We start from the raw sequence: 14,407 nt of genomic DNA, 5'->3' as shown, positions 1-14,407 counted from the left end.
CGCAGACTTCGCTGCCCTTGATTGACAGCTATCATCTGCCCTTCTGCCTGCGGTCCTTTCCTTTGATGCCCACCAGTTGCCCTCCCCGGTCCTTCCAACGGGAAGCTGTACTGTCGCCAGGAGGATCGCCAGCTGCCCTTGTCGGGAACGCCTGGAGCCCCAAAAGCGATGGGTGCCAAAGCCGAGCGCTTGGACGTGTGGCCGGCACAAGGAGGAGCGGCTGGCAGGGAAGAGCCGGCATTCTCTTGCAGCCTCCCCTGGGTCAGCCCCGCCCAGCGCCAGGAGCCTCCCGGGGACTGGAGGGCGACCGGGAGGGCGGGCGGGTGGGTGGGTGGCCGCCGAGGCTCCTTCTCCAGCCTCCCAGGGCGGCCCTAAGGGAGAGGCTGGGGGGGGCGGGGGGAGCGCCAGGCGCGCCTTCTTCGGGGCCTGCGGAAGCCCTCGGGGTTCTCTTCCGAGAGGGGCTCGGCTGCCCCACGTACCCAGGAGCCTCGGGCTGCCCGATCCGGTGGAAGGAGCACCCCCCCCCTCTGGGGCTCCTTGCGGGGCGCGCCTCCACCAGGACCGGCGCTTTCTGGAGGAAGCGAAACCTTCTCTCTGATTTCGCCCTCGGCCTTCGCGCCGCAGCTGCGCCTCAGCCACGCAGGCCTCCTGGTGGTCTTGCGAGCCCGTCGCCGGTTGGCTCTCCCGAAAGGCTCCTCGTTCTCCGGTTCTCCGCGCGCAAGCCGCGGAGTCCGGTCGTGGGTGACCCGAAGGCGGCAGCCGCCATCACCGCGCCGGGAGAGGCCCCGAACTCCGCCCACCGCCTGTGGGGAGCGGCCTCCCTCTCTATGGTCGGAGCCGCGGGCGCGTCATCATCGCGCGCCGAGGCGGGAAATTCGAGGAGCGGCCCTCTGTTTCCCGGCCCGCCGGAGGTCCCGGCCTTGGCGCGATGGCTCGGCGCGGAGGGTGAGCGCAGTTCCGGCTCTGGCGGGGGACTCTTCGTGAGGAGGTTGATGCCCGGTTTCGAGGGCGACCTCTGGGAACGCCAAGCGGGGCGGGCGGGCTGAGCTGCTCCCCGTTGCCCCGAGGAGGGTGTTGGGTGTGGAGGGCGGAGAGCTTCGACAGGGGGGGGTGTGTGTCCAGTCCAAGGCCTGGACCTTTGGTTTCCTTCGGGGCTTTTGATTGGGGAGCGTTGCCTGCCTTTCAAAGGGCCTCTGTGCCCCTGGAAGCGCCTTTTTTCCTTGCAGCCGGAGAGTTTGGTTCTCGGCCGTTCAGCCCCCAATCGTCCTCCTGTCACATCTGTTTTACAGCTCATCGTCTTCAGGCAGCGACGAGGAATTTGAGAACCGTAAGTATGTAAAAGTTAACCTGCAGAAGTCCAGGAAGCACCTTGGGGGGAGTATGACTTTCAGTTCTGTTTGCCTCTCTGCTCGCTTTCTACTACAGGCAGTCCTCGGCTTACGACCACAGTTGAGCCCAAAGCTTCTGTTGCTAAAGGGAACATTCGTTAAGTGAATTTTGCTCCATTTTACGACCTTTCTTGTCACAGTTGTTGAGTGAATCACTGCAGTTGTTAAGTTAGGGACACGATTCTGAAGTGAATCTGGCTTCCTCATTGACCTTGCTTTTCAGAAGGTCGCAAAACGTCAGACCTGCAAGTTAAACCTCTAAATAGAAACGACCCTGGGCTCTTTTTGTTGAGAAAGATATAGTGAAGTATATTGCAGCACTTCAAAGCCAGAACTGAAAATCACACGCTAAAATTTATTTATTTTTATTTATTATTATTAGTCAAGCATGTATAAGATGACAATATAAACATGATTATGAACACAGTAAATGAATAAATGGGGACATTCGGACAGGGACGGTAGGCACTTTGGTGCACTTATGCACGCCCCTTACAGACCTCTTAGGAATGGGGTGAGGTCGACAGTAGACAGTCTAAGGTTAAATTTGTGGGGGTTTGGGGAAGAAACCACAGAGTCAGGCAGAGCATTCCAGGCATTGACCACTCTGTCCCTAAATTCAACTTTTCCCTCCCTCGGTTACCTCCCATTGCCCACTCCGTGTAGCCAATCGGGTTCAGGCAGGGTGTTTTCAAAATGGTCAGTCCCAAGTACAGGACGGTATGCAGCTTGATATGCCAGGTGACCTTGAAGCAGATGCGGCATTTACTTACGTTCCCCTCTTGCCTTCCCACCTTACATATGAGTCAATTGCTAAGGTAGTCCTTGACTTATGACCACAATTGAGCCCAAAATTACTGTTGCTAAGTGAGATATTTGCTAAGCCTCGTGGCCTTCCCATTAGGCCCGAAAGAGCCTGAAAGAGAAGCGAATTCTTAATTTAATTTGCTTTTAAGTTGTCTTTTGGAGACTTTAATCATTTTGTTTCCTTCTATGGCTTGATTTAGTTTTGTCTAGGATGAGACTCCCCAGATCTGCTTCATGTTGCACACCAAGGACAAGAAACAGCAGGTATGTCCGAAATTTAGTACTTTACGTTGATTTGGACTTTCTGAAACATATTCAGTTTTAAACATTTTAAGGTCTGATTGGGCAAAGGGTGTGTGATTTATGTTTAATAAACAAAATTTTAAAAGAGCCGTGTTCATTTCTACATAGTTTTTGCAGTTACCTTAATAATCCTGTAAATCCTGTAAATTAAATAAATAATTTGACCAATATACAGTATGTACACCGAAGCCCTTCCCAAGCCTTCGCATGGCTTGAAGCTTGTCGGGCTGCCCACCACCCCCACCCCCGCCAGGCTAGTGTCTACTGAAGCCGCTGGTGTTGCAGGGGACCCCCCAGCTTGGAGGGAAAGCTCACCTTTCACCCACTGCTGCTGCTGCCGCCCTCCCCCCTGCCACTTGGAGCTTGCCGCTGCCGTCCCAAGAGCCAAGGTGGCGCAGTGGTTAAATGCAGCACTGCAGGCTACTGCTAGATCAGCAGGTCAGCGGTTCAAATCTCACCGGCTCAGGGTTGACTCAGCCTTCCATCCTTCCGAGGTGGGTAAAATGAGGACCCAGATTGTTGGGGGCAATATGGTGACTCTCTGTAAACCGCTTAGAGAGGCCTGAAAGGCCTATGAAGCGGTATATAAGTCTACTGCTATTGCTATTGTCCCCCCCCTCCCCCCGCTTGGAGGTCCAGGGAGCGGGCAAAGGGTGAGTGAGGATCCCCCAGGTTTTTCCTGCTGCTCATCTGCTATAAACCGCCCGGGTCTGTTGGGAAAAAGTGCTGAAAGCTTGCCTCCACCGCCCCGCTCGCCATCTGGAGTTCCAAGTGGTGGGGCGGGGTGGTGGTGGTGAGCTCGAGGCAGCGGGCAAAAGGTCAGTGAGGCTCCCCTGAGATTTTCCTGCGGCTCGTCTGCTATAAACTGCTTGCATCTGTTGGGAAAAGTGCTGAGAGCTCATCCCCACCGCCGCTTGGAGCTCACCCACCGCCAAGAGTGTGCCGGCATTCGCTTATTTGGCTATCATGACCACGTTGACTAGATAGGCCATCGCTAAGGCACCAGGGCCTGGCGAGGCTGCGGGCTCCTGTTCCCGGAGCCTCTCTCTGGCTGGAAGCCGTTCCCATTTGCCCTGAAGTCAACTGCTTCCCTGTCCCTTCACAGCCAGGCAGCTTCTCTCTCTCTCTCTTCTACCTCGCTGGGAGAGCAGTCTGACACCACGGAAGGCAAGGTCCTCCTGGACGGCTATCTCACTCCGTGCCTGGCCTCACACTCTCCCGGCACAGTCAAGCAGTTGGAGAGGCTCATGGCAACCTCCGGGAGCTGCATTGGTAGCAGCCGCTGGCCAGAGAGCAGTTCTGGGAGCAGGAGCCCACAGCCTCAACAGGCCGGTGGCAGAAAGGTCCCGGTGCCTTAGTAATGGCATATTTAGTTATTTACACTGTGGACATGACAGCCGGGTAAGCGAGCAATGGCGCACTCTTGGCGCGTTGATTTTGAAGGGGTAGTTACAGCACATGTCACATCTACCCTACATGCTGATCCCCAAGTCTCTTTGGAAAAGATTTTGGAGCTACGCCTCCCTAGTCACATGACCACGAAGCCCGCCCATGTCACATGGCGATCAAGCCACACCCACAAAATAAGCCCACGGAACCGGTAGTAAAAAAATTTTGAATACCAGAACTGACCCATTTGCACCACTCAGGTGACCCTGAGGATACAAATAAACCTCGAAGTGACCTCAACAACTCTTTAAAAGAATGCAAATGACCAGCTATCTGCAAGGAATATAAATCCTTTCATTCCCCACCATCCAGTCAGAAATGAAGAAACCTCCTGGGTGAGAAGCGAAACTTCAAAGTCTTCAGAGAAAAACCAGAAAGTCCATTTGCCTCTTGACGGAAAAGGACCATTGGGGTTATCCTAGCATCACTAGAGAGCCACAAGCAAAGTCCAAACTCCCCCCCCCACACACACACACCCTCCTGACGGACCCTTATCTAACTAACGAAGTGCCGGCCATCAGTTGAGAAGATTCCTGTAAATCAGTTACACATGGATCTGCCTTTTTGCGCCTGACATTTGGTTTGGGGGGGGGGCTTTGGGAGGGCCTCTCTGAGGTCCAAGAAGTGCCTGCCTGGGTTTAGGGTTCAGGGATGTAAAGGTGGGCCTTTCACAAGTCTTGGGCTGCAGGGCCTGCTAACCTCCTCGGGTGGAAGGGGTGGGAAGGGGGGAGTTTTAAAAATCCTTATTTGCTTCCAGAGTCTAATTCTTAACTCTATTTTTTTCCCATTTCTCCATCTGCAAAGTTCAAAGGAGAATTTTTTTAGCTCTCCTGAAGATAAGCATGGACCTGCAGCAAAAGGCAAGTGAGTCAACCTCCCCCAACCTTTTGGGAGCAGGGCTTGGCAAAGTTTATCTGCTTTTTTCTTTCCCAAATTCTTAAAGAGGGAGAGTGCTGGTTCAGCATCTGATTTGGTACAAGGCAGCCCCTTTTGCACAGCAGTTGGAAATGCCGACTGAAGGAGATTGTAAAGTTATGATTGCTGTTGGACGGCACTCTTGCAGCCACGCTAAAGGGCCAGAGTCTTTCAGTTAAATTCCCTGGGAATAAGGCTAAACACCCTCGTGTCATGCCCTCCCTCTCCCTTACCTAGTGGAAGGGTCAGCGGGCTGCATCTGCAGAAAAGGTGCCGGCAGACTCTCATTTGATGCTCTCTATTTTCTTGCAAATATTTCATTACCCAAGCTAGGTAGCATCATCAGTCTTAGTAGGGAGTGGGGTTTGCCCTCAGTTTATATTCTAATGGATTGTCCTATCAGTGGGGATGTGGGTGGTCTTAGAGATTCTTGGGCTGGACTATTTACTGTCAGCTTGTCTGGCAGTTCCTTGATTGGGGTATAGTTTACCTCTTGATTGTTGGTGTCAGGGCTGCCTCTGATCAATCCCGAGGAAAGAAAACCTTTGACTCCATAGATTCAGAGAAAAGGTACTTTGACTAGGAAAGAACTGATTGCAGCAAAAGTCAGGCAAGGTCTGAAGCAAAATGTGCCTGAAGAGACAAATTGGCCAGGAAGATGTTTTGGGAATGTCTCTGGTCCAGGTGCATTGCTCCTCCAGGATGGTTGGCCTTGAAGATGTTAAACAACCCGAGCTGGCCTGAATCCAGGCCTCCTCATCGCTTCTCAGAAATTCCACTTTCACCTCCTGCACGCAACCCCTCCCAAATACCCATCGCTTTCGGGGGTGGTGGTGGCACCCCATTTCCATGGCAGCTGGCGTGAAAGAAAGTAAAGAGGCAGGCTGACATTTGGCCTGATCTTAAGAGTCTCCTTTGTTGTTGGTTGCTGCCATGAACTTGAAATAAATGAGACCCCGTGATCATGGGCTAACTAATTTTATGTAAAACTTATGCCCAACTAGTTCATGATGCCAAGCTAACTTTGACTGATGTCATAAAACTGTCAGGGATTATGTGTGGATGAGGCGCCACCAGGAAAGGCAGCATTGTAGGGTAGACTGGGAAGGAAGTGAGCGGCCAGCAATTTCCGTCAAGGGGAACTCCGGGGAAGCTCTCTTCTACTTGTGAAAATGCTCCGTTTGAAGACAGGCTTAGGAGATTTTGAGGATGTGGGTGGCATGAAAGTTTAATAAATAAATAAAATGTTGAGAATGTTTAATTGCATTGGAGGGAAACTAATCAAGGAGAGAAGCAATCTAAAACTAAGGAGAAATTTCCTGCCAGAGCAACGGGTTGGACTAGAAGACCTCTGAGGTCCCTTCCAATTCTGTTGATCTGTTCTGTTGCAGAATCACGACCTCTCCACGCAGCAAAAGCCTCCAATGGTGCTGGAAGGGCGCCTGCCTGCTCTGCTGGGTCTGTTTTCTCCCCACTCCCGTTCAGTGACCCCGACCGTGAGGACAATCCCGTCTTTGTCGGAGGCCTCCCGGGGAATCCCTCCCATCGCCTGTTCCTTACCTCTCCCCGGAGGGGCTCTGCTGCTTCCTGGCGGAGGCCAGGCGCTTTCCTCCCCCAGAGCCAGCGGCGGAGCTCAAGGGAGCTGGAGAGCTCCGATGAGGAGATGGAGAGCCTTGTGGTTCGCATGAAGCAAAGGATGTTCTTCCCCGAAGCCAAGAGGGCCGGGAGCCCGCAAAGCCCCCGTGGTAAGAGGCGGCCCTTTCCCGGGCTTGGTGTAGGGCTTGGCTGGGCCGTGCATACAGGGGGGCTTTTGGAGGAGTTGTGGCAGGTGTAGGTTGTTCAGGATCGGAAGCAATAAGCCTCTCAGGGGTGTGTGCCATTGTGGCAGCCGTTCCTCTTCCTGGACCCCTATGGGAGCACGGACCCCAAGGAAACCCACGGTTGAGCTGGGAGGGAGGATGAGCACGGGGGGGTGGGGGTGGGGGGCCGTAACCGGTACCTTGGAATAAAGCTCTCGGTGGTGGGAATATTGTTGTGTGGTGTTGGGTCTTCCTGCCTCCAGTAATGGGCCAAAGGAAAGCTCTCTCTGTAGAATTTCGAGTTGAGGGAAGGAGGGAGGGAAGTGTAAATCCAGCCCTTTTCGAGTCCTCCCCGTTGTTTCAGCCACTTGGGCCATTCCGCAAAGGATGATAAAGGCCCATCTTCGTCACAGTGCCTGTGGGTTTCTGCAGGCTGTTACAGCTGGTCTCTTTGTCCTGCTGTGTCCTCCGCCCTTGGTCTCCTCGCTTGGGCCTTGGGGATGGAAGAGCTGCCAATCAGGAAGCCAACGCGGGCAGTCCTTTGCCTTGCCGCCATTCCCATCTGGTGGGCCAGGCCCGGTCAGGTTGATTGGCAGCTCCGTGCTGAGCGTCCTCTTTGCCACTTGCAGAGGAGAGAGGCCTGGGGTCTTTCCTTGAGAGCCCAGCCGCGGCTGCCAAGAGAGAGGGCAGCCTTCCCTCAGCAGCCGGGATCCCTGCTCCTGCTCGCGCACCGCGTTCCCCTGGGACTTCCAAGAGCACGGCCCTCGTGGATATCACTCAGTCAGTTACTCAGACGCCAAAGAGGTGAGTCTCTGCCGCTTCTGTACTATTACTTTCAGGCTCCAAATGGCTGGCCAATTTTTCACACATCCGTTGGGGGAAACATTTTCACAGAGAGCGAAGAAAACTTGCAAAGTGGCTTTGAGACCGCTGAAAACTTTTTAAGGGGCTGACATCTGCTGATGGCTGTTTTTATAATTTAGCACTGTTTGGACCTGGATCCTTCTAGGTATATTTCTTTCTCCGTTTGTTTATCAAACTTATATGCTGCTGAATAGTAATGGATTGTAATTGATTCATGCTGGCCAAAATAGAACCGCTGGGTTTTCCACAGATCAAAATAAGCTGCAAAAAATACAGTGCAATGCTACTTTCTGGATTGCAAATAGAGCTCAAGATGGTGCCCAGTTTCTCCCCAAAGGCCCTCCTCGGCCTTCACCATCGTCAGGGAATCCTTCCCTGGGGAGGCCGGCGTCATTTCTAAAGAGACAGGCGAATCACGGTGGGAAAGCCGCCGTCTGGCTTCTGATCTTCTAGGATGCTTGGTTCTTCCAATATTTCGTTTTGACCACTAAAGGGTACCCTAACCGAGGACCCCCAGATTTCTCACTAGGCCTGCCTGGGGCAGTGCCACCCAATTCAGGACTAGTGGAAGAACCTTGTCACCAAAAGCCCCAAGTACCCAGAGCCACTCGGTCTTGCTGGGTTGACTCCAAGCCCCGTGGCATCCATCCAGAGCCTTGCAACCTCCAGAGTAGTGGGGGGGCCACCTCTGCAGAGAAAGAGATGAGCTCATATTTATTTATTTATTTCAGAAGGGAGGGGGAAATGATGCACGCATACATATTCCTAATGACGTTATAGATCTCGGGCTACTTCCTGTCCATCTGTTATCCACAGAGATAACTGTGGTTTCAGTTAAAGAAAACATTTGCATCTTAGTCAAAAGGACCGTTTGCCTCTTGAGATTCAGGAGTTGTGGTGGGACTGTTCTAATAAAACCTTAAAACTGGCCACGGTGAGTTAGACCAGTGTTTTTCAACCTTGGCAACTTGAAGATGTCTGGACTTCAACTCCCAGAATTCCCCAGCCAGCGAATGCTGGCTGGGGAATTCTGGGAGTTGAAGTCCAGACATCTTCAAGTTGCCAAGGTTGAAAAACACTGAGTTAGACATTGCAAAGCCAGGTTCTCTTTGTCTTAAACCTAGTTATCTGAAGACCGATTTCCCCCACAGCACACACAAGCAAAGGAATAATACACATTGTGTACAAGTGCCTTTAATATCCCAGTTTTGGCCTGGTATTTCTGTTGCAATATATAATATTTGGAATATGGGGAGAACGACCGGGATGAAGGAAATAGAACACGTCTCTGCGCGTTCTGTGGTTAGAAACAGGCTAATGTTCATTTCAGGAGATCTGGGGCTTTTCTACTCAGGCAATCATGGATGGAAAGTTGAAAGTTGCCCAGTCCTGCCCAGTTCTTCGAGAGACGTTATTTTATTCATGTTTTCAACCTGCTTCTCAGGATTAAACGTTGATTGGGGTGGAAAGCTCAAAGCTGTGTTATCCGAGGCAGACCGTGTCCTGCCTCCCCAAGGAGGAGAGGAGGGTGGGCTGCTCTTCCAGCTGTCTCTCGGCTTTTCTCTTCCCAGGGGACCCTGCCACGTCCAGGGCTGCTTCCTGCAGGAGTTGTCAGACCCAGAATCCCAACTAGCAAAACATTTCCGGAGCGAGAAGGAAGGGCTGGCTCATAGGCTGTATTCTTTTTACAACCGTTCTATCTTTGAGGGAAAGGTAGGGAATTTGGGGGTTATAGATGCAGGTACTGTTAGCTGGGGATCCACGTTGCCTGGCTCAGCTTCCCAAAAGCTTTGTTTCCCTTCCATCGTGGTCTCCTCTCCGAAGCCCGCTCTCCTCAGCCAAACATGTGAAGCGGAAGCAGCGCTTGTTCTAGTGCCGGGCTGTGGCAGGAGACAGATGAAGAAATGCCTGCCACATGCTACCGGCCCACTGCCCAAGACCAGCCAGACTTGGAGGAAATTTTTCCCCTCTTTCTCCTCCAGGGGAGACAGGTGGGGGAAATTGGCCTCTCTCATCCAAGCTGGCCATTTGGCAGTAGTGTGGGCAGAACGGCTTGCTGGATCCAAGTGGGTGGCTCGAGGGGAGTGCTTCTATGCCAAGCGGCAGTGGAGAATCCCACCTTGACCCGGCCTTTGGAGTCACATCTCGGCCTTGGCCCCGTGCCGATGTCTGCCGCTTGCCTCCCACCCAGGTTTCTGCAACAAGGAATGTGAAACCTGCAGCAAAAGGAGCATCTGCTAAGAGCTCAGCCCAACAGTTATAGCTTTGGAAGTCTCTCTTGTTGCCTGTTATTTCTCTTAGCTGCCTGAGAGAATGGAGATCACCTGGAATAAGAAGATGCAGAAGACAGCAGGGTGCTGTGTAACTGGCCAGCTGAAGGAACCAGAGACGCAGCGTTATGCCAGGATAATGCTGTCAGAAAAAGTCTGTGATTCTGCAGGTGGGCCCTCGTGCTTCTCTGACCAGGACAGGTGTGGTCCCAGATTGCATTGACGCAAAGGCAGATTCCCTTCTACAGAGAAGATTGAAATGGGGGGGGGGGGGGAGTCCTTGGTGCTTTCTGAGCTTGGTTGTTTTCTTGCAGTTTTCTTCATTCCCCAAACTGCCCTGATGCTGTTCCCTAGTTTGAGTCATGAAACGTCTGCAAGAAAACAGCCAAGCTCAGAGAGCACCAAGGACCTCCCAAACTCTCCTTTAGCCCTCTGAGTTGGAGGTGAGGAGGGGGATACCACTTGCTATGATCAGATATGAGAGATTTCAACAGGATACTCAGTGGTAATGGACAAAGAAAAGGGAAATATTCTCTTTTGTAAATCCAGTGTAAGAAAATTATCCAAGTCAGTCTTGGTTTCTTATTTGTACATCCTTTTTTATTATTAAGACATCAGTCGGTTTCATTTGTATGTCCAGCATAACAACTTTTTCCATATCATTATTGTGGCCTTTCATTTTTAAATCCACTTTTAGGTCAGTCTCAGTCTTGTTTGGTAAATCTTGTTCATCTTCCATAATTTTAGTTCCTAAAATTAACCTCTGGATCCATTGTTCACATATATTCTTCAGTATGTCCCATGTTAAAATATTTTGTTCCATTCTGTATTAGTAAGTCAAATTTAAGTGTTCTCTTTTAATTGTAATCTTTAGATCTCCCTGGTTCCTTTTAATGGGCATTCTTCAAAGTCTCATCCTATCATTTTTTTAAAAAAAGAATCCAAAACAACAGCATTTTCTTGTGAAAAGAATCCTTATAATTAAATTCTAAATCTTATTTCAAATCTATCTGGACCCCTAGTATAATTTTTCAAAGTCAATATTATAATCGTGCTTTTGCTATTTATTCAGAAAAATGTTTTAAAAAGTCCTTAAATTTGTATTTAAAACTTCTTTTATTAAGAATTAAAGGTAACTCACCTGGTAGACTAAAACCTTGTTGCAAAGATTCCTAATAACAAGCAATTAAAAAGAAATTTCCAAAACCTATTAGAAAAGGTAGTACGTGATCCCTATGTCTATAAAAGCACTGACCACTGTTTGAGCAGAGATGGCATTCCCCCAGAGCTCTTACACTCTCACCCCCGGAGACACCGATCTTGCGGTTTCCTCGTGAGGAGCGACTGTCCAGAGCACTTGTGGGTGATCACAAGTCCTCTTCATGTTCCGAGAGGGATCGCAGGAGCCGGTCTGTTTGCCAGCTCTTCGTTGTACTTCAGTTTACTGTTTTTCGCCTAGAAATCCTATGGATAATGTGGGATAATAGCTGTCTCCAGCACCAGACCGATTGTAGCATCAGGCTGGTCTTAGAAAGAGACTTCCCCTCTGAAGCTTCAGCCGTGTTTTTGGCGTGAAATTGAAAACCATTCCTCTGATTTCTTATCGTCCAGGAATGGTAGAGGGAGGCAGGGAGAGGAAGAGTTGCAGATTTCTTCTTTTAATACAACTTGGACAATTGCATTGTCCAAGCCATTTGGCTTTTTTACATTACCTGTTCCCCTTTTCCCCCCTGCCCACTCCAATGTTTATGCGAATTGGACTTCCTGAGGGTTGTTCAGCAGCATCCAAGTAGTTGTCCTTCTAAATTGAAGCAACCTTTAGCTCTTCTGCAGTACTGGGAGCCTCACCTACCTTGATCAATTTTTGTTCTTAATAAATAGTGGCAAGAAATCAGGCCAACTGGGGGAAATTGGCCGCTTATCGTTTCATGGATTTAAACTAGCAACATCCTTGTATTGCTTGTATGAATAAAGATACTATATTACTAGTTCTTCTGCCCCCTAGCAGTCGGAAAACAGGCCAAAGCGAGTAGATAAACAGGTACCACTTAGGTGGGAAGGTAACCGTTCTCTGTGCCTCTGGCATACAGCCATGCTGGCCACATGGCCATGGAAATGTCTTCAGACAACGCTGGCTCTTTGGCTGTGAGACGGAAATGAACACTGCCTCCTTAGAGTCAAACACGACTCTAGTCAAACAGGAGAAACCTTAAACCTTATAAGGATATCATGTATCCTATATAGTTTAGATGGTGGTTTTTAATGGCATTTCTTGGCTAAATGTTCAGCTCCAGTATAAAGCATTAAGGGGAACATGATTGTAGGAGAGGGGGTGGGGGAACCTGGGGACGGAGTCAAAAGAGGAATCAGCCTAGAGTCGCTATGTAGCTACAAACTAAGTCCGACACCTCTTGGATTCTGTTGACCGTCACCCAGTGTTAAAATATCACTAAGCGTCAGTTGAGTAGATTCCTGTGCTGAGGCACGAATAAGAATAGGTCGGTTCAGTTGGGACTTCCATACTTGCCTGGCAGAGTTAAGGTTTTATGCTTGGACTCGGAGCAAAGCGCATGATGGCATACAGACCTACAGAGAAGTTCCATTGCTCTCTCATTTCATGCCACGGTTAGATCGACTTCGAGACACCCTCATCCATGAACTGTGTCATGCGGCGACGTGGTTGATCCACGGTGTTCGAGACGGGCACGGGCGATTCTGGAATTTATATGCCAAGAAGTCTGCTACGATTCACCCGGAGCTCCCAGTGGTCTCACGGTGCCACAACTATGAGATAAAATACAAGTTTACTTATGAGTGCTTACAGTGCAAAAACACGTGAGTGGAGAATTTCCTTTCGCCTAGCGGTACTTTTTCTCTTTAACTGACGGGTGCTGCGTCGTCTGCTATTTGGTAAATCATTCTCCCAATAGCTCCACTCACCTGCTCTATTTAGACGGGAGTCCATTTCAATTGTATCATTTTGAAATGTTAAATGTATGGGGAACGTGTGCCTTGTGCTTTTCTGAAACTGGGATATCTTGATCCTTTTCTTGGCTGCCTGTTGAAATGGTTAGAATTGTGGTAGGAGCTAAAGAGGGTTGAGGTTGGAGTGTCCCCAGGCGCTGGGCCCCGGGGGTCCTTCCCTTGGAAGGGGAGGCAGCTCAGGAGTTCAACCTGTGAATTGATCCAGGTGATTATGGGCCTTAGCTACAAGAGGCTCCGCGTTGGATATGTTTTCTTTTTTTAATACTCGGCACAGCTGAGATACGATCTCGCACGGAAAAGAGGGCATTGGAAGGTTTCAAAGCGAAGACTGGCGTTCTCCCCTGAAGTCAGCAAACTGCTGGCACGGGAGAACCAGAGAGCCACAAAGTGTTGTCGTCTGCAGCAGTTTTGAGGCTCAAGACCAGGTGGCTTGAATACTCACTCGTTTCCCCTGCTACTTTTTCGCCCACCTGGTTACCGCTTGTGGTACCCATCTATCCATGCTCTGCATACTCTCCAGCCCTCCACAGTGCCCACTGTGGCCACCTGCCTGCTCACCTGTAGGTAGTAGAATTTTACAGGTTGACTGTAAAGATAGTATTAAGGATAGGTGATTGGTTCTTGCTTACAGCTTACAGTATTTTCAAGATAGAATTAGGCATAGAGTTTTTGAGGGCTATTGTTTATGCTGGAGATGTTAATAGTTTGTGCTCAATCACCTGGGAATCAGTCAGATAATAAACCTATTTTCTGAAGGTTTTGCTTCTATAATTTCAGCTGTCAATGCATGCCGCCGTCGCCTCTCCTTTGCAGATTTCTGTCTTCAAAGACACCTTGTGTTTGCCTTTCAGAATTGGGCGCCACTCCAAATCCCTGGACACACAGCGCTTTGTCTGTGCTTTTTGCAAGGGGCAGCTGGAGCTTTGCCAGCCCAAGCTCAAAGATGGCACCCCGGCCAAAGCCCCACTCGCTCCATTTGCAAAATACGTGAAGGAAAACTACAGTTCCGTGAAACACTCTCAGCAGGGCCTGAGCCACGGAGCCATAATGAGGAAGCTCAGTGCGGACTTCGCCTCCCGTACTTGATTGAACGCCTGGCAGGCAGCTCCAGACCAATGGTGGCAGAATGAGGTTCTCTGATGCAGAGGAGGAGACCGAGGCCGATGGAAAACCATTGTCTTAATTCGGCCTTTGAAATGCTATTTGTATGTTACATGTATTTGTATGTGTTCATTCTCTCCTAGAGCGTCGAATCAAGCATATGTTATTAAGTACTAATAAATTGTTCTGCTTGTATTTTATTTCTAATTACAATGATGCAGGTGTAAATATTGCTGTGTTTCTCCATAGTGGTGCCCCCCCCCCCAATATGTTAAATTCCATTAGCTCTAGCCTATTTCTAGAAATGCACACAATCTGCAAATTAGGTATTTTTCCCATCACGACATCTGTAATAGTATGAAAAACTGGAGGATTTGGACTTGGGCTCCAGACTGGATGCGTTTCTCCCATTCGATAAGAGCTGCTTGTAAGCATTTGATTGCTGCCTCTGAGGCAGCTACTCAAGAGGGGGTCAAACCCTCCAGCCAAAGCTTAACTAAGCTTGCTGACCAGCATGTAATGGTAT

The 14,407-nt window shown here is 50.0% G+C and overlaps 1 protein-coding gene across 1 annotated transcript; it reads left to right on the top strand.

The window, feature by feature from the left end:
* The first annotated feature begins 928 nt into the window (after positions 1-928).
* GCNA (germ cell nuclear acidic peptidase) lies at positions 929-14,076 on the top strand. Its single transcript, XM_087722479.1, has 10 exons — positions 929-945; positions 1,227-1,327; positions 2,396-2,459; positions 4,752-4,807; positions 6,254-6,607; positions 7,291-7,465; positions 9,097-9,238; positions 9,827-9,965; positions 12,426-12,630; positions 13,632-14,076. The coding sequence occupies exons 1-10, from the start codon at positions 929-931 to the stop codon at positions 13,864-13,866; spliced, it is 1,488 nt and encodes a 495-aa protein (XP_087578605.1). The 3' UTR covers positions 13,867-14,076.
* Positions 14,077-14,407: the final 331 nt, after the last annotated feature.

Source organism: Thamnophis sirtalis, unplaced genomic scaffold (genome assembly GCF_051295495.1).
Source record: "Thamnophis sirtalis isolate CommonGarterSnake01/CBP01778 unplaced genomic scaffold, rThaSir2_p1.2 scaffold_9, whole genome shotgun sequence".
Taxonomy (NCBI): domain Eukaryota; kingdom Metazoa; phylum Chordata; class Lepidosauria; order Squamata; family Natricidae; genus Thamnophis; species Thamnophis sirtalis.
Note: the sequence above shows the minus strand (reverse complement) of the source record. Positions and strands in the feature narration are given on the sequence as shown.

Coding starts and splice junctions, on each gene's coding strand:
- GCNA (XM_087722479.1), top strand. Junction 4,808..6,253: donor GCATGGACCTGCAGCAAAAG/GCAAGTGAGTCA, acceptor GTTCTGTTGCAG/AATCACGACCTCTCCACGCA. Junction 7,466..9,096: donor GTTACTCAGACGCCAAAGAG/GTGAGTCTCTGC, acceptor TTCTCTTCCCAG/GGGACCCTGCCACGTCCAGG.